Source organism: Sinocyclocheilus grahami, unplaced genomic scaffold (assembly GCF_001515645.1).
Source record: "Sinocyclocheilus grahami isolate Dianchi unplaced genomic scaffold, SAMN03320097.WGS_v1.1 scaffold206.1, whole genome shotgun sequence".
NCBI lineage: Eukaryota > Metazoa > Chordata > Actinopteri > Cypriniformes > Cyprinidae > Sinocyclocheilus > Sinocyclocheilus grahami.
Genome location: NW_015505385.1, coordinates 317284 through 344701, shown reverse-complemented (window position 1 = coordinate 344701; position 27418 = coordinate 317284). Strand labels below are relative to the sequence as shown.

General features: G+C 36.7%; 1 protein-coding gene across 1 annotated transcript; it reads left to right on the top strand.

Moving 5' to 3' along the window:
• Positions 1-516: 516 nt before the first annotated feature.
• Positions 517-27051, top strand: spag9b (sperm associated antigen 9b). Its single transcript, XM_016286129.1, has 26 exons — positions 517-820; positions 5225-5375; positions 11108-11191; positions 12392-12439; positions 12589-12778; positions 13201-13300; positions 13485-13606; positions 15406-15463; positions 16105-16257; positions 16350-16401; positions 17761-17891; positions 17973-18029; positions 19592-19768; positions 20453-20582; positions 20754-20837; positions 20910-21083; positions 22596-22767; positions 22849-23150; positions 23365-23534; positions 23633-23700; positions 23831-23979; positions 24502-24673; positions 24748-24861; positions 24952-25131; positions 26456-26581; positions 26660-27051. Exons 1-26 carry the CDS (start codon positions 663-665, stop codon positions 26776-26778), a joined length of 3441 nt encoding a protein of 1146 aa, XP_016141615.1. The 5' UTR covers positions 517-662; the 3' UTR covers positions 26779-27051.
• The last annotated feature ends 367 nt before the right edge of the window (positions 27052-27418 follow it).

Sequence of the window (27418 nt, the reverse complement as noted above, 5' to 3'; positions counted from 1 at the left end):
GACTTTATCCAGAATTCTCACTACTTTTCTTGCAATTGCGACTTTAGAATTGCGAGATGAAAAAGACTTTTAAATTTTTTTTATTCAGTGGCAGAAACGGACTTCCATATTTTTTTACTCAGTGGTGTTAAAGACAGAAAAACCTTGGAGTATTTAATATGCATAATGCCATAAAACAAGTTGCACTTTGTTATATTTTACACTGCATAAATACAGTACATGCACTTCAAAGTCAGGGATTGATTCACCTCACGCTTGTTAGCAGGTGGATTGGACTTTTGTGCTCTCTGGAGACAAGCTAGAGTATGTTTGTTGTTCTCTCTGATCTGCATATATGCATCTATTCCCACAACCAATCAGCTGTGGGATAGAAACCGGAAAACGCATTCAGAATCCGTGCATAAGAGCTGTTCATTAGGCAACAGAGGAGTGCGTGAGCAGCACACAAGAAAAGACCGCTGCTGCAAAGCTGCTCGTGTGTGCGTGCGTGCGTGCGTGCGTGCGCGGTTGCTGTTCGCCGTGTGGATGATGTCACAGCAGTGAGAGGCTGCAGAGCCGCGCTCACACACACACTCTGATCCTCGCGCTGCTGTGCCGGTGTTGATGGGATTGTTTTTGCGTTTCGGGGGGCAGCGGGCGGCCCATAGTGCGTGGAGGCAGCCATGAGTCCGGGATGCATGCTGCTGTTTGTCTTTGGCTTCGTGGGGGGAGCGGTGGTCAACTCTGCCGTTCTGGTCTCTCTCTCCGTTCTGCTGCTGGTGCATTATTCTGTCTCTAACGGCCTGCCCGCCATCACACACTCCCTGCCCCGCATCAGCAGGTACGCAGCGACAGTATGTGTGTGTGGATGATGCCTAGTTTTCTTTGTCACTGGCTGTGTCATATCCTCTTCAAGTTAAGCTTCTGTTTTCCCTGCATTTCTGTCAGTCTGTGTTTGTATTTTACTGCATTGCTTGTTCATCATGTGTTTGAGACTAGTCGAGAGAATGTAGTAAACAAGAGTGGATCAAGCATTGATGCGGCGAGAACCGGCAGAGCTGAGAGTCACACAGCACAGAGTTAATTTCTCTTGTCAATACAGTGCAGGGTTCTGTCTCTTTGCTGGTGTTCTGTCAGAGAAATGCATATCATTCTGTGTGGCTTCACTTTGTTCTGTGCTTCCATACTTCCTTAGTAGCCTAGTTTTCTTTGTCACTGGCTGTGTCATATCCTCTTCAAGTTAAGCTTCTGTTTTCCCTGCATTTCTGTCAGTCTGTGTTTGTATTTTACTGCATTGCTTGTTCATCATGTGTTTGAGACTAGTCGAGAGAATGTAGTAAACAAGAGTGGATCAAGCATTGATGCGGCGAGAACCGGCAGAGCTGAGAGTCACACAGCACAGAGTTAATTTCTCTTGTCAATACAGTGCAGGGTTCTGTCTCTTTGCTGGTGTTCTGTCAGAGAAATGCATATCATTCTTTGTGGCTTCACTTATTCTGTGTGGCTTCACTTTGTTCTGTGCTTCCATACTTCCTTAGTGCACTAGAGTTGCATTCAGTACAGCTCCAATTGAACACCTGATATTGTTTGCTGCTTTGAAGAGCTTTCTGTTGATTGTTTGGAGATGTTAAGCAGGTTTCATGTTTGTAGTGTCCTGTTCGTGGTGATTGAAATTGTAAAACATGTATACATTGTAACCTGAGCTTTAATATAAAAAAAAATGAGCCCTACACTTTTAACACTACCGTCAGATAAATATATCATACATATATTTTTAAATGTATTCATCAAGGACACATTAAATTGATCAAAAGTGACAGTAAAGACGTTTATAATGTGACACAAGATTTCTATTTCAAATAAATGCTGTTCTTTTGAAAATTCTTTTCATCAAAGAATCCTGAAAAATAAAATGCATCACAGTATCAGTATTTCACAAAAACATTGGGCAGCACAACAGTTTTCAACACTGATAATAATCAGAAATGTTTCTTGAGGAGCAAATCAGCATATTAGAATGATTTCTTTCATGTTTGTAGTGTCCTGTTCGTGGTGATTGAAATTGTAAAACATGTATACATTGTAACCTGAGCTTTAATATAAAAAAAAAAATGAGCCCTACACTTTTAACACTACCGTCAGATAAATATATCATACATATATTTTTAAATGTATTCATCAAGGACACATTAAATTGATCAAAAGTGACAGTAAAGACGTTTATAATGTGACACAAGATTTCTATTTCAAATAAATGCTGTTCTTTTGAAAATTCTTTTCATCAAAGAATCCTGAAAAATAAAATGCATCACAGTATCAGTATTTCACAAAAACATTGGGCAGCACAACTGTTTTCAACATTGATAATAATCAGAAATGTTTCTTGAGGAGCAAATCAGCATATTATACTGATTTCTGAAGATCATGTGACACTGAAGACTGGAGGAATGATGCTGAAAATACAGCTGCGCATCACAGAAATACATACAACATATTCACAGAAAACAGCTATTTTAAATTGTAATAATATTTCACAGTATTACTGTTTTACTGCATTTTTGGTCAAATAAATGCAGCCTTGGTGAGCAGAAGAGACTTCCTTCATCAAAAGCCTTACCAACCTCAAACTTTTGAACTATAGTGTATTTTAACATCATCAAAATGACTTTGAGGTCAAAATGTGCTTAATTGTCATGACAGTGTCACAAAAGTTTAAATAAGTTTCCAAAGTAGACTTTTTATTATGCTAATATTTATTTTACTATCAGTGGGTAAAGCTGACAATAGTTTTCTTTTCATGAGCAAAGCTAAAGACTGATAAATATAATTTGGGTAATAAAAAATGGATACAAATGTGATTTTAATATTCAACAAATACCCATTTCTGACTGTGATATGCTAACATAACTTCAGTAGATTTTGAAAGTGATTTTGATTGTTTAGAAAGCTGTTAACTACCTCTAATTTATCCTGACACCAGAGAGCAGCTTGCTTTGGTTGATCACGAGAATTGAAATACTTGCTTTCTGTGTTTTGATAAAAGGGAAACTGTTCTTGCTTCTGAACCCATCAAAGATTCATCTTTTTCATCTAGCTTTTGTATAATTTAGTTGCAGATAACTGGACTTGGCTTGCTGTTCCAATGCAAACATCATATTAGTTGCTTTTGACCAGTTTCTTCCAGGATTTCTTCTGGTTCTGCTTTTATAAATAGTCTGAAACAGAAACTGCCTGTGCTGTAATAGCTCTTCATGAATTGAACTTCGGACCTGAACTTCTACAACTCAACCTTTTATTGCATGACATATGTGACTGTCACTACGTGTCCTCTGACACGTGTGATTACGCAAGGTTTTGCCTTCAGCATGAGTATTGATGTGCATTCATGGAGCTCTGTCTGATGTATGAAGCTCTGATATGCATTGATTTACTCCCTTTTATTTTCACTTAACACACGTCACTGCGGTGCACTCAACTTTTGGGACGCTTGTTCCTCTGTAGAGATACAGCATGTCTGATTAGTTGTGTTATCTCAGATTTTTGTGGTAGTAGTTGAATTCACACTTCCTCAAATTTGGTCAAAAAAACCTGTACTTATATTTTTTCCTTACTGTACTGTTCCAGCTGAGTAGAGTGAATCCTGCTCATGTGAGCAGAGCCGCTCTGAATGTGCAGTCAGCAGGTTCAGGCTCTGAATGCAGCTCTATGGCAACCCACAACAGGAAGACAGACAATCAGAGAAGACAAAAGAAAAGCCCCATCAATCAAACGCTCCTCTGCTCTCCTAGAGGAGCTCTGATGTTTGGCTGTTTGCTAAGGCACATACTTCATGCACCTAAATCTAAAAACCTGAAAACATGCACCTTAGACTTCTATTGAGACCTGTATAAGGATCAGAAAAGCATAAAGACTCATGTTGGCTTGTCACTGATCCAAAGGCCTTAGAAACCACTTAAAACACCTACAGGGAATGTTGTCAGTCCGGTTGTAACACTGTGGCAATGAGTTTTTCTCCAAAAAAAAAACTATGTAAAAATGCAGTGAAACCAATACAATATGGTTTCATTTCTACCCTAAACTTGATATGAAATTGTTGAGAAACATGCTTCATTCATATCTGAATAAAGGACATTATGTAATCTATAATGTTTACTATTTAGTTAATAATTCGTTATTGCTGTTGCTCATATTTCTTACATCCAAAACAGACAAAAACATATCATAGACTTGCATCGAGATGTGGAAGAATCAGAATGTCAAAGACTTAAGTTCGATTTTTGACTTAGCAACACCCTACTTACCTCGCCAAACACCCTAGAAACCCCTTTAAACTCCTTACTGGGAAAATTGTCAGTCCAATTGTAGTGGTACCATCATAGTGGTAGTGAGTCTTTAGTCCGAAAGCATTTACATTTAGTCATTTAGCAGACGCTTTTATCCAAAGCGACTTACAAATGAGGACAATAAAAGCAGTCAAAACTAACAAAAGAGCAACAATATATAAGCGCAAATGACAAGTCTCGGTTAGCCTAACGCAGTACACGTAGCAGAATTAAAATAGAATAGAAAGTGCTAGAGTTAGAGGGTCTAATAAAAATGGAACACGTGTTTTTAGTCGTTTCTTGAAGATGGCTAAGCTGCTCGGATTGAGTTGGGCAGGTCATTCCACCAGGAGGGAACAGTTAATGTGAAAGTGATTTTGTGACTCTTTGGGATGGCATAATAATGCGTTGTTCACTTGCAGAACGCAAGCTTCTAGAGGCACATAACTCTGAAGTAATGAATTTACACACTAAAAAATGCTGGGTTATTTCAACCCAACTTTGGGTCAAATTTGCACTAACCCAACTTTTGGGTTAAAAATTTAATGTAAAAATGTAACCCAACAGTTGGGTTTGTCCATATTTGACCCAGTGTTGGGTTGAAACAACCCAGCATTTTTTAGAGTGTAGGTAAATGGGTGCAGAGCCAGTGGCGGTTTTGTAGGCAAACATTAATGCCTTGAATTTTATGCGAACAGCTACTGGTAGCCAGTGCAAATTGATGGTCAGAAGAAGAAAATGGAATAAAAATCTAGTTTAAACCAATGTAATTCTTGTTTTGGTAGCAGTGTAGTGTCATGTCTACCAAATACTTGATATGAGCTGCTGCGAAAAATGCTCTGTTGATATCGGAATACAAGACATTATGTAATCCATAAGGTTTCTTGCTTAAGTGTCCAATCGTATGTTTTGTGTGTATTCAGGAAGGAGCGTCCTGTCTCTCTGGGTATTTTTTCATTGCCGGGAAGTGATGTGATGACCCCCGATCTGCACAGGGAGGCTGTGGAGACTCCAGGAACGGACACATGGAGATACAACAATATCAGCCACCCGCGCTCCAACACCAGCATTAAGGTGAGAAACACACCGGTTTGCAGATAATTTACTTGTATTACATCCCTAGTTTGGGAGCGTATGGTAAAGAAAGACCTAATTTTTAAAGATATAAAAAGCCTTAAGATATTCCTTAAAATAGAGTAGGACTGGGTTGACAGTTGATTTCTCGATTAACCAATATTGATTGTTAAATCCCAAGATCAATCTTTTAGTCTAAGCTGTTTTGTGTTGATGCTTGAATGAACCGTAACAAAATATTATTTACAGTACACATGCCATACAAAAATCACCATAAGCTTTGTTACTTTTGATATGAAATTCTCAACTTTCATAGTGATATTGTGTCAAATCACGTAAAAGGTTTGTGTTGCCTGACTTTGATGACTGTCTTCAGCACAGTTTGCAGATGTAAATTTATGTTTATTATAAAAAACAGTCACATCGGTAAAAATTGTAACATCCTCATTTTTATATGGTGAAATGTAATTATTATGACCGAGTTTTCTTTTAATTAACCATTGGTCTTCCATAGGAGCATACATTTAGATCATGATCACCACAGTTAAAACCACACATACCAACACACCTCAATACCATGGTTAAAAATGTAACTATATACTTTCTAGGTATTTGTATCTAAATCTACATTTAGTATAAATGCCAAATGCTACAACTTAATCACAAAAAATAATGTAGTTATATTCCATTACTCCTTTAATATATTTGTCTACATTAATAATATATTAAAATTCCATATGAATATCCCACATTTCTAACACAATAGCATGGTGCCGTTAGTGTTACTACAGTAAATCCATGGTAAATGACGATTTGTAGATTGAAAAGCCTTCTGACTGTATTGTTGCGCACAGTGTTTCTCCTTTTTGTCAGCGCTGTTTCATCTGACTTTAAATTAGCTTAAATCAGTGAGTCATTTGTGTTCTTCGCTGAATTAAAGTGCTTCACATTGGATCTCACAGCGCTGTTTAGCGCTCGTGTGACCGAGTCTTATCCGTGAATAAATGCATCTGCTCTATAATGAGCTCGCGCTGTGCTGCCGTTTGAACTTTGAGCCAAGCGGATAAATGCTCTGTGTGATGCGTTTCAAATGAGTAGCGTTGTTTCGTTCTGCTTTTGGCACATAAACATTATATCGAACGTTTATCAAACTCGTCATTGTTTTATCTAGGAAAATCATAGCACGATAATTAGGGCTGCTCGATTATGGCAAAAATCATAATCATGATTATTTTGGTACTATTATGAGTGGGCCATATGACAACTTTATATGATTGATTTATTTAAAGATAGTGATATATATTAAATATATATTTTCTGTAAATAAGGATGCTATGACATCTACGTTTTAGAGACCAGCGAAATTTGACAATTCTCAATACCACTGCAGAGTAGGGTAACTGACAAAAAAGTCCTCAATTATTGAAAATAATTAAACTGTCGGTAATAAAAAAAAAAAAAGAGCAAAGGACAAATGCAATAAAATATAAAGATACAAATGAAACAAACTGTGCTTTAAGGTTTAAGTCTCAAGTATTCATTTAACAGAAATTAATACTCAAATGTAAAATATTAAAATAATATTAAGCACAGTCAAAGCAGGAATATAGCCGCTGTCACTTTAAGAGCCGCACGGATCCAATTTACCGTTACATATGTGATTTCTTTCTCAACTGTTTGTTCATTTATTACATGACCGATGAAGGTTTACATGAATAATAATAATAAATAAAGGCCGAAATCGAAACTGTATTTCGATTAATTGCACAGCCCTAATGATAATTATGGTTATTGTTTGATCATACAGACCTATATATATATATATATCCAAATGAATGAATGCCAAGTCAAATCAAATCAAGAGCTTGTGAATCGCATTGAATTTTAAAATGTGTGCCAATTCCCAGCCCCACTAGCGAATCATCATGTTGTGTCATCATCAGTGCTATTCTGTTGACAACAGCACCCAGAGCAGACTGTTATCTGCTTCCCAGAAAGTGAACATGGGTTTGGGGGGAATAAAAGATGACGACACCGTTAGTTTGTATTGAGAGAGTTTCACTCTGAATGGATCTGCGCAGAACATATGTTTAAGAAGCCTGAGTGGCACTGCCAGCGGGAAGGAAGCTCATTCTGAGGACCTGCTGTGCCCTGCATGCTTAAACGGAGCCCTAACAGGGCCAAGAGCCAGACAAACAGGCCAGGGCTGATCCTGGGTCAGTTCTCAGCATTACAAAGCATCCTCTTTTTCCTGCTCTGGAACCTTCCATCTCCCATAGAGATGCATGCATTAGGCCCCTTCATACATATTCATGTTAATGAAGTAATCGTTTGTCATCAACCTCTTCCTGCCGTGTTAATGTTCACAACCCTCTCAAAACTCAAGACAAACAAACCACTCAACTCATGTGCTTCCTAACTGGGTAGTTCTCATCAAGAAGATTGAGAAACAAATATAAAAGTTACAGAAAACCCACCTTGACTGACCACTAGACTGATCTGAATCCTTTCCTCTTCCCTGATTCACATTGATTTTGTCAGCAACGATGGCAATTTCAATCTCTCACGTTTTAGAATAGACTGACCTTGAAGCCTGTCTCAATGTTGAGCCTGATGCAGGAGTTTTTGAAGGATGACGGTCATATTTCAGCTCTCAGAAGCAGAAGAGTGCTTACACTGCTGGAGTCTGATGGTGTGTGATGACGAGCATTTCCGCCCTCAGAAATCCTTGTTTACTTCTGTACCACCTCATTTTATTCCCCCCCATAATGAAGATTTCATTCTTTTCCACTTTATATGCACTTCTTTACAGTTCCATGTCTCACTATTTTTCATATACCAAGTATTGCGTCTATATTTTCCACTTAATTCTTGTTTGTGTGCAAAAATATTCTTGACTGTGCTTTTTCTGTTACAATTTGACCTACCTACTTTTCTATTTTCATCTTGAAAGATACGAGAACATAATTTATTTTGTGCGTGTGTGTATGCATGACATCCAGAAGATAAAATGGACATTATAGCCACACATTAATATTTTTAATTCATTCCCTCATATAAACATTTTTTGATGATAAATTTTATTTGTAATATAAATACGTTTTTTTCCTACTTAGTTATAGAAAAGTGCAGAGCCCTATGCATGACATGAAGGAAAAAAATATACATATGTATACATATACATACATTTATACATATACATACAGTATATATACATGTGTGTGTATATCTATCTATCTATCTAGTGGCCACAAATTAAGAATCTAGTGGCCATTAAACTTAATTTGTGACCACATTTACTAATTTGTTACCTCATTTTAAGTTAGTTAAATCATGGCCAGTATAGGGTTGTTTATCTAAATTAATAAGTTGTGGGAGTTAATTGTTAATTCATGGCCACTGTATCTTGTTTTTTCCCCCTGCATGTTATGCGTGTGAAGCTCTGTGATCTTTTATCTGGAGTGTTTGGTGTTGTTAAAGATTGACTGATAATTAACAAAGTGTTGTTGCATTGTCAAACTTATTTCAATTAATAAGACTTATTACCAAACAATCAATGCTGTTTACGCACACTGAATGAAGATTCAAAATAAAAGTTCTGGCAAAAATATTTTTATATTAAAGTATACAGTATTTTATATGATAATCTTCATGTAGTGTGCAAACAGCATTGTTTGTTTTGTTAAAATGAACATTAACCACTCTTTCCAATTCATTTGGAAGAAAGTGCAGAGCAGTAGGTGCTACACCCAGACAGAAACAGCCCATAATTTGGCAGCTTATCGGTTTATGAATAATATTATCTTTTCTGCTTCATCCATATTACTTCATCGTGCCAAAAAGTTGTGAAAGCTCAAGCCCTTTTTAATGCATAGTCTTTTGACTTCTGAAAGTCACAGTAGGTGTACATCAAGCTCTGTTATTTCAAAAGATCAAAGAATATTTGATTTCTCATTATAAGACCCCATCAAGGCCACTGATGAGTCATCTGAGTTTCAGAAGCACAAAGGCTCCATCAGACTTCCACTGTGGACTGATACAGACAGGCCTTTGTGCGCTCCGTGACTCTGCATTTCTCGCCATATCATCCCCCAGAGTCTCAGCGCTGCTGCTTCTGAGAAAGATGAGAAACTAGGCCATGACTTGCTGTCAGCCTCTCCTCAGGTTAAACAGCTCTGAACTGCCACATTGAGAAAAAGTGGGCACATGCTGCCATGGAAACCCGAAAGAGTATGGGAGCATCTTGCAGCCAGGGTTTTGTGTGTGCGCACTTGTGCTTTTGTTGGCTTGTGCGCATATGTCAGGGAGAAGAAAGAGCGCTTTGAAGTTTGTGCTTTCCAAACAGCAGTGTAAAACCTATTATCGGTTCCTGCCGCTCCCTGTGGATTAGTTGTACTTCCATAACCGATTGATTTTAATGAGAGCTTTGGTTCTTTTTATAGAGCCCAGTCACCAGGTGTAGTGCTGTTTGAAAAGTCACATTAATAAAACATCTCATTATCTGAAGAGCTGGAGGGCAGCGGCCTCAGAGTTCGAAAACTGGCCTCATTTTTGCCAAATTTGCCACTGTACTGTTTTTCTTGTGTGTAGACAAACAAGCAAAACAAGAAACGTCAACATTCACATTTTCACTCATGTATCTTCTGATATTCTTTGTCAATAGAGAAAGACATTCGGAGCATGTGAGCGTTCAGGCTCATTGGAAAAACTTCAAAAACGTACATGTACATACAATTCACCGCAGTTTCTAGCTGAAATGAACACGAGTGGCAGTAAAACACCACAAACTTTTATTCCTTTTCACTCAAATTATAATTAAAGTGGCAGATTATTGATTAATAAAGACTTATTTTCACATAGTTCCTTGCGCAATACTATCCTATGAGCTCAAAACAGTTTTATTGTAGTGCATGATTTGTAAACGAATACATTTTGATATTTGTATCTCATAACCCACTTCATATGTTTGTCTTTTCTGACCCAGTAAACTTGCTCGGTAATGCACCCGGTACAACATTGCACTTGTGAAGTGAAGCGTTCTGGTACGAGTCCATTAAAACACGAGATAAAATCACATGGTTGATTCAGCGAATGTGTTTTTATCTCACATTTGCTTTTGTAATCACATGATCGGGTTAGCTTTTGGGGTCGGGTTAGGGTTCAAAATGTGATACCACATTAACCTTTTAGTGCTTTTCATTTCTGAACTGTCGTGATATGTACAACAACAACAAAAAAAGCCAGATTCACATTCATCTCTTAGATATAACAAAATTCATTTTTATCGCCACACACTGGACATTTGACTTTGAAAGTGTATCTTCGCTGAGTATCTGGTTTGACTCTGAAATGCATCGCATTATGGAAATGAAAATGGGTTCCCATTGTTATTTCATGTTGATTTTAAAGCTTTAGTTCAATCTGGCTCCATTTAAAAAGTCCACCATAAAATACACAAATAAAGTTTCCTATAAACTGTCTGTAATGCTTTTTGAGTGACCATGGGATTATGTGTAATCCTGGCCTACAGTTCATTTTACTGTAGTTACAGCTTAATCTGGATTTGACAAGCAGGCTCCTGATGCTTTTTGGGGAAGGACTGACCTGATTTTCTTTTTATATAATGCTCATGCAGTTCCCATCAGCCACCTGGCTGAGTGCATGATAAACAGAAACAAGGGGCAGTGTTGCCCTACCTATGTGTTGCTTACTGTACGTTTCTCTCTGGGCAGCTGGAGGCGAATGAATCCCTCAGGAGATGGGATGGTAAGAGTTCACAGGAGAATTTGGAAACCCAGTGGAGCGACTCCAGTAAGGTAGTCCCGTCTGCTAGTCCTGCCATAACCTCCATGGCAGCTGCAGCGTAGTGTGTAGTGTGCTCTGTTTGGCTCGTCTCCACACCCCTTACTGTTTTTGTATCGATAGTGAAAAGTTTATTCATAGTCCACAAACTGCTGCCTGCAACCACATACTAACATTTAATCAACATGTAGGCCAACTCATGGGAGTGAGTTCCAAATAAATAGCTTACAAATATAGTCAATATCCCTGGTGATGTTTGAGTTAAACTGTAGTTTTGGTTGTAGTCAGCATCTGTGTGGTTGATGTTATTGCTTGCAGTTTCACTTGCAATTTTCAGTGTGGTCCAAATAATGTTCCCGGTTATTTTCAACTACCAACTTCTCAAAATAGCAACTTTATTTGAAGCTTCAGTCTCTATTCATTGTATTGGGGGAAAGAAAGGCCAGTGAATAATAACCTGGAATATTTATTTAAGTTTATATATTGTTTTTAATGCCACTAAATCATGTGTGTTGTGTGTCAGTGTTTTTCCCCCACTCAAATTCTGTACTTTCTGTCATGATTTATATTGGTAAAAGCTCAATTGAATGTTCAAAATGTAGACTCAAAAATCATATATTTTGTTTGCTGCTGTTTTCTCTCTGATCATCAGTTCATTAATGTTTTTGAAAGAAGTCTCTTCTGCTCAGCAAGGCTGCATTTATTTGATCAAAAATACAGTAAAAACAGTCAAATATAATTACAACTTAAAATATTATTACAATTTAGCTGTTTTCTGTCAATATATTGTAAACTGTAATTTATTTCTGTGATCAAAGCTGTATTTTCAGCATCATTACTGCAGTCTTCAGTGTCACATGATCTTCAGAATCTATTCTAATATGCTGATTTGCTGATTATTATCAATGCTGAAAACAGTTGTGCTGTTGAATGTTTTTGTGGAAACGATCACACATTTTATTTTTCAGGATTCACAGATGAACAAAGTTTAAAAGAACAGCATTAATTTAAAATATAATTTTTAGTTTTTAACATTATACATGTCTTTACTGACACTCCTGAACAATTTAATGCATCCTTGATGAGAATAAAACTGTTAGTCCAAACTTCAGGTATATAAGTGAAAATTGCTTATCTCTGCTATATAGTATGATACGTGTTAATTTAATTACTTAAAGCCAGTTAACAATCTTTCTAAATGAATCTGCATGCAGCATGTCTGTCCTCATCGCAGGACGAGAGCATGGTGTGCAGAGCATGAGGTGATGATATTGTGTTAGTCTTTATGATTAATGTGAACCTTGCCCAGTCTCATTTAGCACATAAGTGCGATCGATGGCTGTTTATTCATATATACTTGATATGACTCAGTGCTTATGCTGCTGGTAATGGTTGATGGGTTTGTTTTCAGGATGAACTTTCTGATGCCGGTAGGGGAGAGTCCAAATCCGGCACGCCCATGTCTGCAGCGACGTCAGCTGTAGCGATGGACACGCCGCGGACGGAGGAAGCCGAGGGTTTGAACAGGAACCTGGACTCAAGCAGCGCTAAACCCGACAGCAGTAAGAACATCGGCGTACAGGATGCTGTGGCATCTTCAGGTGACTCCTAATGTCACAGTCACAGTAGACAATCCAAATGCAATGTGTCTTCCTCCCGTTAATGCTCTGCTTGCGCTGCTTTGCTCAGGGTTTCCATTTTAAGCCTTGAAATTTAGTTTAAATTAAATTTAAGGCAATAAAAAGCAAAACAATCTTGAGATGCATGATTTATTTAATTATATGATTTATCACAGTTTTTGTGTTTATTCTCCATAAATGGTGCTGTGTGTGGCTCACTTAAATTGATGTCAGCTCCCCTTTTGAAACAAACTGCATTTATTTGATGTACATGTGTTCAAACTATGATCACACTGTCTGCACCAAAGCCTCTAGTGTGAAAGTTAAATAATGTATTATACAGATGAATTTTAACACGTTAGACCATTTGAAACACACCTAACTGATAACGTTTTTGTGCTCAGGAGCCGATCAAAGTGAGAATGCAGAGCGATCAGAGGTCCAGGCGATCATTGAGTCCACACCAGAGCTGGACATGGATCTGAGTGGATGCAAAGGCTCCAGGTACGTCCACACTGATTCGATCATTCATTCACAGTGCTTTCCTTATCACACCGACCCAACAGCTTATGTTTTCTGCTCTCAGAGGATCTTCATTCTATACGCACTTTCAGCAACCATCTGGACATTGTTAGGCGACGCGGCTTTCTCTGTCTTATGTCTGGTCTTCATCTTGTTTTGTTTCTAGCACTCCCACTAAAGGCATCGAGAACATGGCCTTTGACCGTAACACTGACTCTCTCTTTGAGGAGCTCTCGTCAGCAGGAACCGATCTCATAGGAGACGTGGATGAAGGCGCTGATCTGCTGGGTAAGTTCTCAGTCAACCAGAGCTCAGATCAGCATGCTTTCTGCCTTAAACTGAAGGAACAGTTCAACCAACAAATGAACATTTACTCATAAAACCTGTGTGAATTCCTTTCTTTCTTAAATGATGGATTTTTGAAGAATATCCTGGCCACTCATCAATGTAATGAAAGTGAATGATATCTGAGGCTTTCATGCTCGATAAAAGTATCATATAAGTCAGTGACTACGTTCCAAGTCCACTGAAGCCATACAGTAGCTTTGAAACGGACTGAGTTTAAAGTTTTTATTTTAATTTAATTTTTTATATAGTTTCCTTGCATCTTCACAAGACTGACATCTGATTTATGAATGAACTGTTCTCTTGAACCGGATCTTATTGATTAAAATAGTTCTTCCATTTCACAGAGCTGGTCTGAATGATTGGTTTAAGAATCAAACTGATCCACTTCTCAAGATCCGTGGAGGGGAAAACTATCAGTGAACAGCGATTTAGATTTGTTATCATATCATGACTTCAAAAATACTGTATTGGTGCTTTTGTTGTCTGACATTTGAAAGCACATGATTCAAAGAAGGTTATTATAGTTAACTAAAAATATATATTAAAAAAAATCAATACTTGAAGTGATAAAACTTAAAATATAAAAATTGATTAATTTTATCATTTTCATTTAGTTTAACTTGATATATTAAAACAAACTATATAGGCATATTTAAAAAAGAAAAACAAATAAATTGACAAAAAAAACAATACAAATTGCTAAAACATTGCTAAAGCAAAATATTAATAAACTAAATAGGCATATATAAACAAACTAATAAAAATGACAAAAACACTAAACATTTTTATATAAATTTACAATTTAAATAAAAAAAAATTAATATTATTAAAGAGCTAATATTAAAGAAAATATAATATATAAGAAAATTATTAAAAAGCTAATTCAAAATATTAATAAAAACTATACAGGCATATTAAACACAAACTAACATTTTAATTAAAATTTTATAGAAAATATAAAAATAAAATCGAATGCAAAATATTAACAAAAACTGTAATAGTATTACTAAAATAACACCGACTCAAAGTGTCAACTTTTGAGTTCTATGGAAGTCCAAACTGCATGTTTGTTGTGTCTTTTTCCTTCATGTCATTCTCCTCTAATAGTGGAGACATCAGTCATTAGTTACTTTTATTCTTCTTCTTATCTAAGCCCATCATTCCTCACTGACGTTCACAGCCCATCTAATCATGTTGTTTTTCCTCCATGTTTGAGGCTTTTCTTTCCCCCAGACGAGTTCTCTGGTGTGTATGTTTACACTCCTCTTTATTTTGTCCTCTCATTTTCGTACATTGTATCCTCACCAGGTGCGACACGACAGGTTTCTAGCAACAAGTAACTTGTCTGTCCACACTAAAGCAAAAAAAAGACTACAACATTAGAAAACAAGCCACCAAAAATGCTTGTTTCCACTGGTTAAGACAAATTCATTGTTGCTTTTTTGTATTGCATCTGATTAAGATACAGTGTTAAAACAGTTTTTATTTGTAGATCCTTAGTAATTTAGTGTCACTCTTATTTATTTTGCTCATTGACTGACCCTTTCCTTGTTTTTTGGTTTGCATGCCAATTTCAGACCTTAATTTATTTGGTAAGCATGATTTCTTGATCATTTCTATTCTCCAGAAAAGTGTTCTCTGTCACATAAATGGTCAAATCGGCATTCGTGGGGTTTTCAGAGATCTGTGCTCGAGTATTTTTTGTCACATGGAATCTGCTTTGTATTGCTGTCATGTAGGTATGGGTCGTGAAGTCGAACACCTGATCCATGAGAACACACAGCTACTGGAGACAAAGTAAGTCATAATATGGCATTAGTATGTGGCCTGTGTCAGCTGGAAAACGCCAAGCTGTTTGCATTTAGTCCATATTTACTCCATATGCAATGGTTCTACTGCCATCTGCTGTTTTAAAGGAGTTACAGCAATGCTTGAAAGAAAATCATATCAACTGGACTGATCTTGTTTTGCTAGTCTTATTAAATTCAAATGCCATTTATTACCACCTAATGCTAGTATGAAATCAGTATGAAGAATATAAAGTACATAATTCTTGGTGCAGTTCATGTCTGATGTGACAAAGTAATAATGGCGTTTCAGTCAATTAAAGACATTTTCACTGATAACTTATTAGTTGGGGACTGGATTGTGAGTCTTTGAATGATTCATTGAAAAGAATTGGTTCATAAAGAGTAAATCGCCTGTGAATCAGACATTACTGGACCTGCTGTATGCGTGTTGTCTGTCTTATACAATCAAGGAGGATCAAGCAATAGAAATACATATTTAATGTCTATGTAAGGAGTTTTTCTTTTACAACACATTCAAATCAGAAAGCAAACTAATAACCTATATTGTAGATTTAGTTGTGTCTACACAAATTATTAAAAACACACAGATTTCTGTTTCTTGAAGCTGCATTGCTGTGTTTGCTGCAGGAACGCTCTGAATGTGGTGAAGAACGATCTGATCGCTCATGTGGATGAGCTGGTGTGTGAAAAAGATGTTCTTCAGGGGGAGCTGGAGGTCCTGAGACAGTCCAAAGACAAACTGGAGGAGAAGAACAGAGAGCTGGAGGAGGAGCTCAAAAAGTTTGTCATTAGACACAGAGACATATATCAGCAATCCAGACAGATACTTTTAGTTTTTTTTTTGAGTGAAGCTTGTGTTTTTGTCCAAACAGAGTCCGAGCTGAGCTGGAGGAAGCCAAAGTGAAGACGAAAGAGGACGATGATGTAAGCAAGAGTTTGGATGCCGTGTGTATTAGGATTGCAGAGCATTAGACTCTTCACCGTTCCATTAGATTTCAGTTCAGGAAGTCAAGATGTAATGCCAAAACGATTCTTGATTCAAATTATTTTTGAATTAGTGTTGTCGCGATACTAACATTTCTAACTTCAATACAATATTTTTGAATATATCTGTATTAAGTACCATTTTAGATGCCACGGTGACAAATTGCCACAAAATTAAGGGCAAAACATTTCAACAGTATAAGATCTGAGATAGGGATATAATAACAACAGCAGCAACAACAATAATAATAATAATAATAATTCTAAAACAGAAATATATTACTATTGCAATACAACTGCACTGTAAAATAAAAAAATGAGTATTTCATAAATATATATAAATTTGTTATTTGTGTAAAGTTCGAGACTTATGACTTAATGTCACTTGAAAGAGTTAAACCCTCAAAGTTTTTCTTATCAACTGAAACTGCTGTATGATATTTAATAATAATAATAATATTTCTAAGACTGCAATATATTACTATTGTAATACAACTGCACTGTAAAATTTAAATAATTATATATGTATGAAATATTTTTTTTCTTAAAACTAGTAAATTTACAGTAATTATGACTTAATTTCTTCACTTGAAAAAGTTAAACCCTCAAGCTTTGGTATTTTCAAATCTACTGAGATTGGGACTCTGATGATGATGATGATGATAATTGTTAAACATATTAGTATTATGATACAACTGCATGGCAAAATAGAAAAATGCATATTTTATAAAAAGTATATAATTTTTACTTTACTGTAGTAAAATTACAGTACTTATGACTTAATTTCTTCACTTGCAAGAATGAAACCCTCAAACTTTATTTTCTTATCAATTAAAATTACTGAGATTTAATAATAATAATTCTAAGACCGAAATATATTGCTATTTTAATACAACTGCATTGTAAAATAAAAAAATACTTTTTATAATAATTATATAAATTTTTACTGTAGCAAAATTACTATATGCATGACTTTCAAGAGTTAAACCCTAAAGCTTTAGTATTTTCTTACCAACTGAAACTCTGCTGTCTGAGATACATATATACTATTGTAATGCAGCTGCGCTATAAAATATTTCACAAGTATATCAATTATTTTACTTCGCATTAGAAATAAGTGAAATGCTGCATAAAATTGGGGAAATTATGCAAATGTGAAATGCATCATAAGTGCACGTTGTGTTTCCAAATATATGTCATATGCAGAGCTGTATTGATGTATAAACAGTATTTTAGACAATACTATTTCAAAGGATCAGTTTTACGGTGTTGAACAATAAGAGGCCGTGTTTCTCTCAGAGCGACGTGCCGACGGCCCAGCGGAAGCGCTTCACGCGGGTGGAGATGGCCCGGGTCCTGATGGAGAGAAACCAGTATAAAGAGAGACTGATGGAGCTGCAGGAGGCCGTCAGGTGGACGGAGATGATACGGTCAGGTCACTGTAATCTCAGTGTTCAAACCGTCACAGCTCTGCCCTGCATCGACTCAACTGTGTGTTTCGTTCAATGCAGAGCTTCAAGAGAGAATCCAGCCTTGGCTGAGAAGAAAAGATCCAGTATCTGGCAGTTGTAAGCAGCCCTTTTTCGTTCTCCTCAAAGTTGTGTTCTATTAGTTTGTGCGGTTTGGCGTTCAAACTTTGTTTCCCCCTCTCATTTTATGTCCCTCTTTTATTTGTTTTCCTTCTAGGATGTAGGTAAATCTTAGAAATCCTAGTAAATCTTGCACTTGGTTTGATCCTTAGATCCAAAAATCTGTTCTTGGACATGGGAATGGGGTTTCTTTAAAGCTTTAACAGCAGTATAACAAAAGCATAACAGGAATTTACAGCCAGACCGTTACATTACATTAAACTTTACTAATGCTCAAGCGTTCATTACACTTGTTTTTAAAGGATTTGGCACATCTGTGTCAGTAAGCAGCCTGCGGGGGGCTTGTTTTTGTTGGTTTGAAATGCCATTCCCAGGTCATGCTGGTCTAGCTGGGGTTTTGCATTTGGGGGCATTTAAGGTTTTGCATCTATTTTAAACCCATTCATTCTCCTCTTGTGTGCTCCTGTGTTTTCTGTAACCCCATTCATGTTGTCCTGTGTGTTTGCAGAAGGTGTGTTGGGTGAGGGGACAGAGCTCTCCTAAACAGATACCAGATGTTTGTTTAGATCTTTGAATGTTTGTGGAAGGATGTGCATGGTTTGGTTTGATGAAGTGCAATAATAGAAGAGCTTTATTCACGAGTTTCAGGTCACATTTGGCTAACAGCTCCTTCTAAAAGCCTTTAGGATTAAGATGATTTAATTACACAAAAACAGACCAAAATATTACATCGTAGTTTTTATTTATTTATTTCAATGTTTTAGTTATTTATTCATATTTTCTGAAACGACTATACACTTACTATTTAAAAGTTTGGGGTTTGTAAGATTTTTAAAAGTCTCTTCTGCTCACCAAGGCTGCATTTATTTGATCAAAAATACAGTAAAAATGTGAAATATTATTACAATTTAAACTAACTTTTTTTTTTTATGTGAGCATTTGTTAAAATGTAATTTATTTCTGTGATCAAAGCTGAATTTTCAGCATCATTACTCCAGTCTTCAGTGTCACATGATCTTCAGAAATCAGTATAATATTCTGATTTGCCGCTCAAGAAACATTTCTGATTATCATCAATGTTGAAAACCGTTGTGCTGCCCGATATTTTTGTGGAAACCGTGATACATTTTATTTTTCAGGATTCTTTGAGTAGAAAGTTCATACCATTAGCATTTATTTGAAATAGAATCATTTGTAACATTATAAATGTCTTTGCTGTCACTTTTGATCAATTTAATGCATCACTGAGTAAAAGCATCCCAAACTTTTGAACAGCAGTGTATTGAATGGTGTAATACAGAAAGGAAGCGCCTCAGAGAAGGTTTGTTTGCAGTGATCAGGTGTTCAGCATGTGCTGTCGTGGTTAGATATCTGACGGTCGGGTCAGTGGTTTGTCGCAGGACTGTGTGAAGGGCTTGGCACATGTTTGGGACGTGACCCTACTATCCCATAACGGTTAACCTTTGACCTCTAACTGCTGCTGCGCTTGTGTCCGCATATGAGTCTCTGTGTCTGTGTGTCTCTCTCCCCACGTCCCTCAGTTTCAGCAGGCTCTTCAGCTCTTCATCCAGCACCACAGCGAAAAAACCCGATGCGCCGGTTAACATGAAGTACAACGCACCCACCTCACACGTCGTCCCTTCGGTGAAGAAGAGGAGCAGCACCCTCTCTCAGCTGCCTAGTGACAAATCCAAAGCCTTTGACTTCCTCAATGAGGAGTGAGTGACTTCCTGTCTGACCTCTCTTTTAGTGTCTGTTCGGTTCAAAGTATATGCTGTTCCACACAAACTCTTGTCTGTGCAACAGTGCATTACCAAATTTGTAATAAGAATCGTCCATAAATCTGTCCTCAACAAAAGAAAAGCTTTAAGGTCCCCTAGCAGTCTTCAACCAAAAATAAGTGCTCTGTAGTTTTACATTTGAAAGCAAAGTAATTAAGAGCCATAAATAGTAGTATTGTAATTTTATTGTTGTTCTGTAAAATGAAATGGTTATATAAAATTATTAAAATAGTTTTTGATGTTGTTAATAATAACAATAATAATGTTAATAATTTTATTTTACAATACAATAGTATTTGTTGTTTTTATTTAGATTTTTTCTTATTGAAATAATTATAAGATACAATTGTTTTTCTGAATAATAAACAATAATTATTGTTACTGTTATTATAATATAAATTTATTTTAATATAATATATAAAATAGTAATAAACAATTTTTTATATATATATATATATATATAAAAAATCAAATGGTCTTAAGACTATTATTATCCAATAGTCTTTAGAGGAATAATAGGGTTCTCCTCTTTTTTTTTTCTTTTCTTTTTTTTTTTTTGTCCTTGAGCTGATCAATTTCTGTTGTTTGTTAACTTTCTGTGTGTTTGTCCATGTCCTGTAGGGCTGAGGTAGAGAGCGTAGTGTCGCGTAGAGAGCAGAAGAGAGCTCAGTACAGGCAGGTGAAGGCTCACGTGCAGAAAGAGGACAGCCGGATGCAGGCGTACGGATGGAGTTTACCTCCAAAATACAAGGTAACGTCTCTGACGCTGTGTAACAGAGACTTGTACCATGCATATTATGAGAAAGCAGAAATCACAATGAAAAGTTGCCCATTAATATATTGCAAAAAGTTTTTTTTATATACTGTATATATCTAATGGTTTGCTAAAAGTATTTTATTTATCATTATGCTGTTTTCAAAGGTTGCAAATGGTGGACAAGGAGACAAAAACCTGCCAGTGCCCGTCTACCTCCGACCGTTAGATGAGAAAGATGCTTCCATGAAGGTGAGGCTGTTCTCAGATTGAGTCCTGAGCTCAGTGAGTGTTGTAGTTTAATGGTGTTTGTTGTGTGTGTAGCTGTGGTGCGCTGCAGGAGTCAATCTCTCAGGTGGAAAAACACGAGACGGTGGCTCCATCGTGGGAGCGAGTGTGTTTTATAAAGATGTGTCTGGAGGAGAGAGCGGCCCCATCAGCCCCAGGAAGAAGAGAGGATCACGGAGCAGCCTGGAGCAACTGGAGCAGGAACTCAAGGTCAGGAGCCCCAAAAATCACGTACAAAATGTATATGTCATGATGAAGGAAATGCATGCAAAACCATTGTTTTTTTTTTTTCATGCACTGGTCAATTTTGAGATTTTGCTTCCATAACATGTCTTCCTTCAGACTAGTAGAAAAATACAAATTTAAGTGTTTTTTTTTTATTGCACCTCATCTATTTGCATTTGTAGATTTAAATTCCCATCCATATCTTTTTTTCTCCACTTTAGCATCACTTACATACACTAAACTTCAAAGATTTATCTGTATTATATATGCATATCTCAAGGGTTTTACAGAGGGGTTTGTTCATATATCGTTAAAAAAAACATGGTTCTGTTTCTGTCTGTTGACAGTATATTCTGATTTATGATAGTGATAAAGAGAGAAATCCAAAATTCCATCTGGGAAAAACCTATAATTCTAACATGTCAACAAAATCAAACAAGAATTTTGAATGTATCCAGTGTTCATATTTCTGTTCTGGAAATGTTTATGCTAGGGATGCACTGAAATGTACATTCTTGGCCGAAGCCGAACAAAATAAAACACTTGGCCAAAGGCTGAATACCTAACACGGTTTTTCGCGTTTTCCCCAATGTATTTTGCCAATTTTTTTCACCTTTGCATAAATTAAAGACAAAATGTGCTTTTTACTGTCAAAAAAAATCAATAACAGAACAACAATTTAATAATATTTACTTAATTAACTTTTTTTTACTTTATAGCAGACATTCCAACAAAGCACAATTTAACTTAAAATTAAGTTAGCAAAATAATATTTTTGGCCATTTTTGAGACCCCCTTCTTAAATCAGGCATGTATTTTTTTTTTACTGTACAAATAAATGCAGCCTTGCTTAGCAGAAGAGAATTCTTTTAAAATATTAGAACATATTACAGATCCCAATTTGAACACTGGATGTTAAAATAAATGTATTAATAGAGCTGTTGCAATTATTATCCTTATTATTGTCTTGCTTTTTTATTTTATTTTACCGAACAACAGTAAAATTACAATACTTAAATGTTTAACATATTTAATTAGATAATACTTTATATGCAAAACTATTTTCATAATATAAATTAAGCAAATGAATGCATATTTAATTCATATTTTTTCCAATGTTTACATTTCTGTTCTAGAAATGTATATGCAAACATTAAAAAAAAAAAAAAATCCCCTGTATAAAAAATTTGTAAACAGAATAAAACAAGAATTTAGAATTTATCCGATGCTTACATTTCTTTTCTGGAAATATATATGCAAATATGCCAATACAAAAAATTTAAGAACAGAAATCTGAACATTGGGAAAATAGTCATGTTACGCTTCATTTGCATATTTCAACATAACATTTCAGAAAACTTGTAATACAAATCAGCTGTCTTAATGTACTGTGATTTAATCAGATGGGGAAGTATGGTGATGTCTAACGTGTACTCTGTTCACCTGTGGTGTCTTGCCGTAAAGTCTTTAATGTTGTGTTATTGTGTGTGTGATCAGGAGCAGGAGAAGGAGCTGCGGCATCAGGATGAGCTCTCCAGCCTGGTGTGGATCTGCACCACTACACACTCCACCTCTAAAGTCATAGTCATCGACGCCAACCAGCCCGGAAACATCCTGGAGACCTTCTTCGTCTGCAACTCTCACGTGCTGTGCATCGCCAGCGTACCTGGTCAGACAATGCAATGAGACCTTATTTATAACCTTCACAAGTGCTTTTGGTTTGAGCCAGTTCTCTGTGTGTGTTTGTCAGGCGCTCATGAGACGGACTATCCCGCAGGAGAGGAGCTGAGCACAGACGGTGAGGCTTCTAAAGTCAGCTGTACGGCAGCAAACAGCTCCACGGGTTTTGACGGAGGTCTGGAAGGCATCACTGTCATGGGCTGCTCTGCAGAAGGACCTGTGGCGATCCCTCAAACTGTCTGTACCAACTCCATAGAGTCCTCAGACACTGGTAACACAGCATCTGTCACAATAACACTTAACGGGCAAAAAATATCATTAATGCATGTTTTATTTACTCCATTTTTCTGCATAGAAACTTTCCCTTTAACATAATGAAACACTGTTTTATGGCAAATACAACATGGATTTTTTTTTTTAAATATGCATTTTCCTCATTTTAATTCCATTTAATCAGTTAGATGTCTCGTAAGTAAGTAAAAGTTGCTCTCAAGCTGTAGTGCTGTAGGTTAAGTCAGTTCATTTGCTTCACAAATTGGTCTGAATGATTCATTAGCGAATTAAGCAAAATCAAAATGATTTGTAAAAACCTTTTCCATTAATTACAAACAATTGGAAAGGTCATGGTAATGCACTGATTAAGGATGGAGATGTATTGAGTGTACTCTGTTGCAGTGTATACGTGCACTCATCTGTGGCGCAGTGGAGGAAGTGTCTTCACTCCATCAAGTTAAAGGATTCCGTCCTGGGGATTGTGTAAGGAAACTCTCATCATCTGGAGACATTTACATAAATAAACTACAGCGCTTTCTTCAGCAGCAGCTGCTCATTACTCTTTCTTTTCTTCTGTGAAGTCATGTGAAAGGACGTGTTCTGGTAGCTTTGGCTGATGGCACGCTTGCAATCTTCCACAGAGGTGTTGGTAAGACTTATTTCTAAAAACGAATGTAGTACCTTAAAGATGTTCATTACATTCACCCATACTACATATATAATGCACACCACACCAGACCAGAATAATGCTCTTTTAATGAAGGATATTCGTGTTACAGATGGCCAGTGGGATTTGACCAACTACCACCTGTTAGATCTGGGCCGTCCGCATCACTCCATCCGCTGTATGACTGTAGTGCATGACAAGGTCTGGTGTGGATACAGGAACAAGATCTTTGTGGTGCAACCCAAAGCCATGAAGATCGAGGTATGACTTTTCTGTGACATTTTGTGAGGTAACACGCATGCATCTAACACATATCTCAGATACACTATTGTTCAAAATAGTTATATATATATTTTATTTAATTAAAAAAAAATATATAATGAAGTATTTAATACTTATTTGTTGTTTTTCTATATGGACTCAATCTCCAAATGAATTCAATTAATATTAAAAGTTGAATAGTGAAAGTAATATTAAAAATGAAAAAAAAATAAAATAAATCTTACCAACCCAAACCTTTTCAGCAGCGGTCCATGTTTAGCATTATTATTGAAACATTTTATTTTTCAAGATGCTGTTGAATTTTTCAGTTTACATTTATTTTTTTTTATAAAAAATTTTTTGGTCAAGTTATTACTTAAACATTTATTTTCATTAAATGACGTGATATGCTGCTTCTCTTCAGATTCTAATCAGATTCCTGCTCATGATTCCCCCTCACATGTAATAAAATCAGTGTAACTCAATTCTTTATTGGTTTACTGTGCTGTTCCTCATGTGCAGAAATCGTTCGACGCTCATCCTCGTAAGGAGAGTCAGGTGAGGCAGCTGGCTTGGGATGGAGATGGTATCTGGGTGTCCATTCGTCTGGACTCGACCCTCAGACTCTTCCATGCACACACATACCAGCACCTGCAGGATGTTGACATCGAGCCGTACGTCAGCAAGATGCTGGGTGAGTGCTACTTTATCAAAGCATTCGAGAGTCCTGCAGTGCCGTTCTGATGACTGATGCTGTGTGTGTCACAGGCACCGGTAAGCTGGGCTTCTCTTTCGTGAGGATCACCGCTCTGATGGTCTCCTGCAACCGCCTGTGGGTAGGAACCGGAAACGGTGTCATCATCTCCATCCCTCTGTCAGAGAGTGCGTCAGCCGTGTGCTTCCAATCATGTCATTGGTGGTAATGTAACTCTGTGTCATGAGAGTAATGTCATTTTTTTATTCCCACAACAGAAAGTAAAGAAGCAGCGGCGGCGGGGTCAAATCGTCCAGGCGGTGCGATCCGTGTCTACGGTGATGAGAGCGGAGATAAAGTCACGACGGGCACGTTTGTGCCCTTCTGCTCCATGGCTCATGCCCAGCTGTGCTTCCACGGACACAGAGACGCCGTCAAGTTCTTCACCGCAGTCCCAGGTACAACAGTTGATCATGAGTACAGAACTATGAACTATGTTTTATTTTTTTACCAAGTTCAGTTTTTCCAGGTGTTATTTTTATGCTTTATTTTTTAAACCGCTTTTTAAAATTTAGTATACCAAAAAACTAATTTGAGTTAACAAACACCTAGTACAATAGAGAGGAATAATTAAAAAGCTAGACGGTGTCCGTTTAGGATTCCGTTTGGTTTTAATGGTTAAATTACATTTCTAAATTACAACTAAAAAGCATGTTTAATTAATGGAAATTATGAAACATACAGTTTAACAGCCATTTTAACAAGTTTAACAAAAATTTAACTTTTAGGGCCCTATGGGCCAGATTTACTAACAGCTTGTGCCAACGCAAACCGTCTTTTGGCGTTAAAATAGTACTGTCAGGATTTACTAAAGACGTGCAGTGAAGAATTAGCGCTGAAAAGGCGTGGACAGTTATTTTTGTGCCTGACCTTATTGAATATGCATTTGTAGGAGTTTCCCTTTCAGACGAAAAATTTATGGGAGGAGAGTATTAAAATGAATCGACTGCAAACATTTGTGCTCGTCCTAATTACTTGTATTGCGCCATTATTTAACACCCAAAAAAGCATGTCTTAAAGCAGGCGGTAATTTGCACTGCTCTTGGTAGATTGCGCTGGTCATTATGGAAATTATCTGGCTGCGTCTGTGTTCTTTAATGTGTGCATTGTCAGTAAATCACACACAGAATTTTCCCCTCCCATCGGCACTTTTATGGAATGGTGCTCTAACGCTAATTTGCCCCGTTTAGTAAATCTGGCCCTAAGAATTTGTTTTATTTTTTTAGGTTTAATATTTTTTCCCAGTTTTATTATTATTTATTTATTTATTGGATTCTGTTTTACCTGTTAAATTACATTTTTAATAATCAAAAATGTCAAATTAATTGTATTCATAAAACTTTAACAATTGAATAATTTATTAATTCATTAGATTTAGTACTTGTGGGAATAAAATTTAAATAAATATAGAAAAATAAATGAAAGAATAAAAATACAGTTAAAAATAAAGAAAATAATGAATAAAGTGAGAAAGTAATACAAAAATTAATTTGGGACTAAATTTAATTAAAAATGAATTTTATTTGTCATTTATTCCTTTATTTTTCTATTATTACACGTACATATGTATGTACACTACCGTTCAAAAGTGTGGGATCAGTAAGATTTAATGTTTTTAAAGAAGTTTATTCTGCTCATCAAGGCTGCATTTATAAAAAAAAAAAAGTAAAACTGAGAATCGTGACCCCCATTAAACACCCATGATGTTTTTCCATTTTGCAGGGCAGGTGATTCCATCTGCAGGGTCAGGGGTCGAGGCGGGCGCTGACAAGTCCTCCGACTCGCCAGAGCTGGTGAAGTCGGTGCTGGTCGTGAGCGGAGGAGAGGGTTACATCGACTTCAGGATGGGTGAGTCAGACGCCTCCCGGTGCTGCGGTCCCGTTTGAAACGCCTGATCACTCACACACTCCTCTCTTCCTATCACAGGAGATGAAGGGGGAGACACAGAAAACATCAGCGAACCCACTCTGAACCTGCAGCCCTTCCTGGCCAAAGCCGAGCGCAGTCACCTCATTGTGTGGCAGGTCATGACCGGCGAGGAGTGACGTCGCTCCAGACGCACTTTGTTTGGACCTCTTTTTCACTCCCTTCTGCTTTATTGAAGACCTTTCAAGCACTGGCTTATAGAATTTCTATCATGCAAATCACGATTATCGACGAAGAATGAAGTATTCATACTGTTTGTGCTTTCGCTAAGTTTTCCGAAGACCTTCGCACATCATCTTTGGCAATACAACGGTTCCTTCACGCAGATAGGATGTCAAATAATGGGCGATTCAGTCCAGGTTTTTGGGCGAGAGCACAACGGGCCAAATGTACAAAGTTTGTCCCTTACTGAGAAGTAAAATAAAATTAAATAAACATTTTTCAAAATGCAAATTTTCATATTAAATTGTTTGTTCGTTGAATCTGATGGCCCATAACACACTGCACAACACCCACAAATGTATTTGGGTGCTTAAAAATTTTAGTAGTAATTACTGTACATTTTTACATTGTACATGTACAATTTTTTCTCCAGAAATGAATCCAAAGCAGTTTTGAATCTGTTTTGGGTGAGTCAGTTTATTGAATTATTCAAATTGTTTGTTCATCAAGTGTAACAAATGTAACCTTCAAAAGATCAGCACCTCTAATGACAGTCTGGCTGGAACACAGACAAAACGATTGATGCAAACAATGAAG

Excerpts from the sequence above, each read along its gene's own strand:
- spag9b (XM_016286129.1), top strand. The coding sequence starts at position 663 with ATGAGTCCGGGATGCATGCTGCTGTTTGTCTTTGGCTTCGTGGGGGGA. Across the intron at positions 16,258-16,349 it reads CTGGAGGAGGAGCTCAAAAA|AGTCCGAGCTGAGCTGGAGG; the intron begins GTTTGTCATTAG and ends TTGTCCAAACAG. Across the intron at positions 18,030-19,591 it reads AGATCCAGTATCTGGCAGTT|TTTCAGCAGGCTCTTCAGCT; the intron begins GTAAGCAGCCCT and ends CACGTCCCTCAG.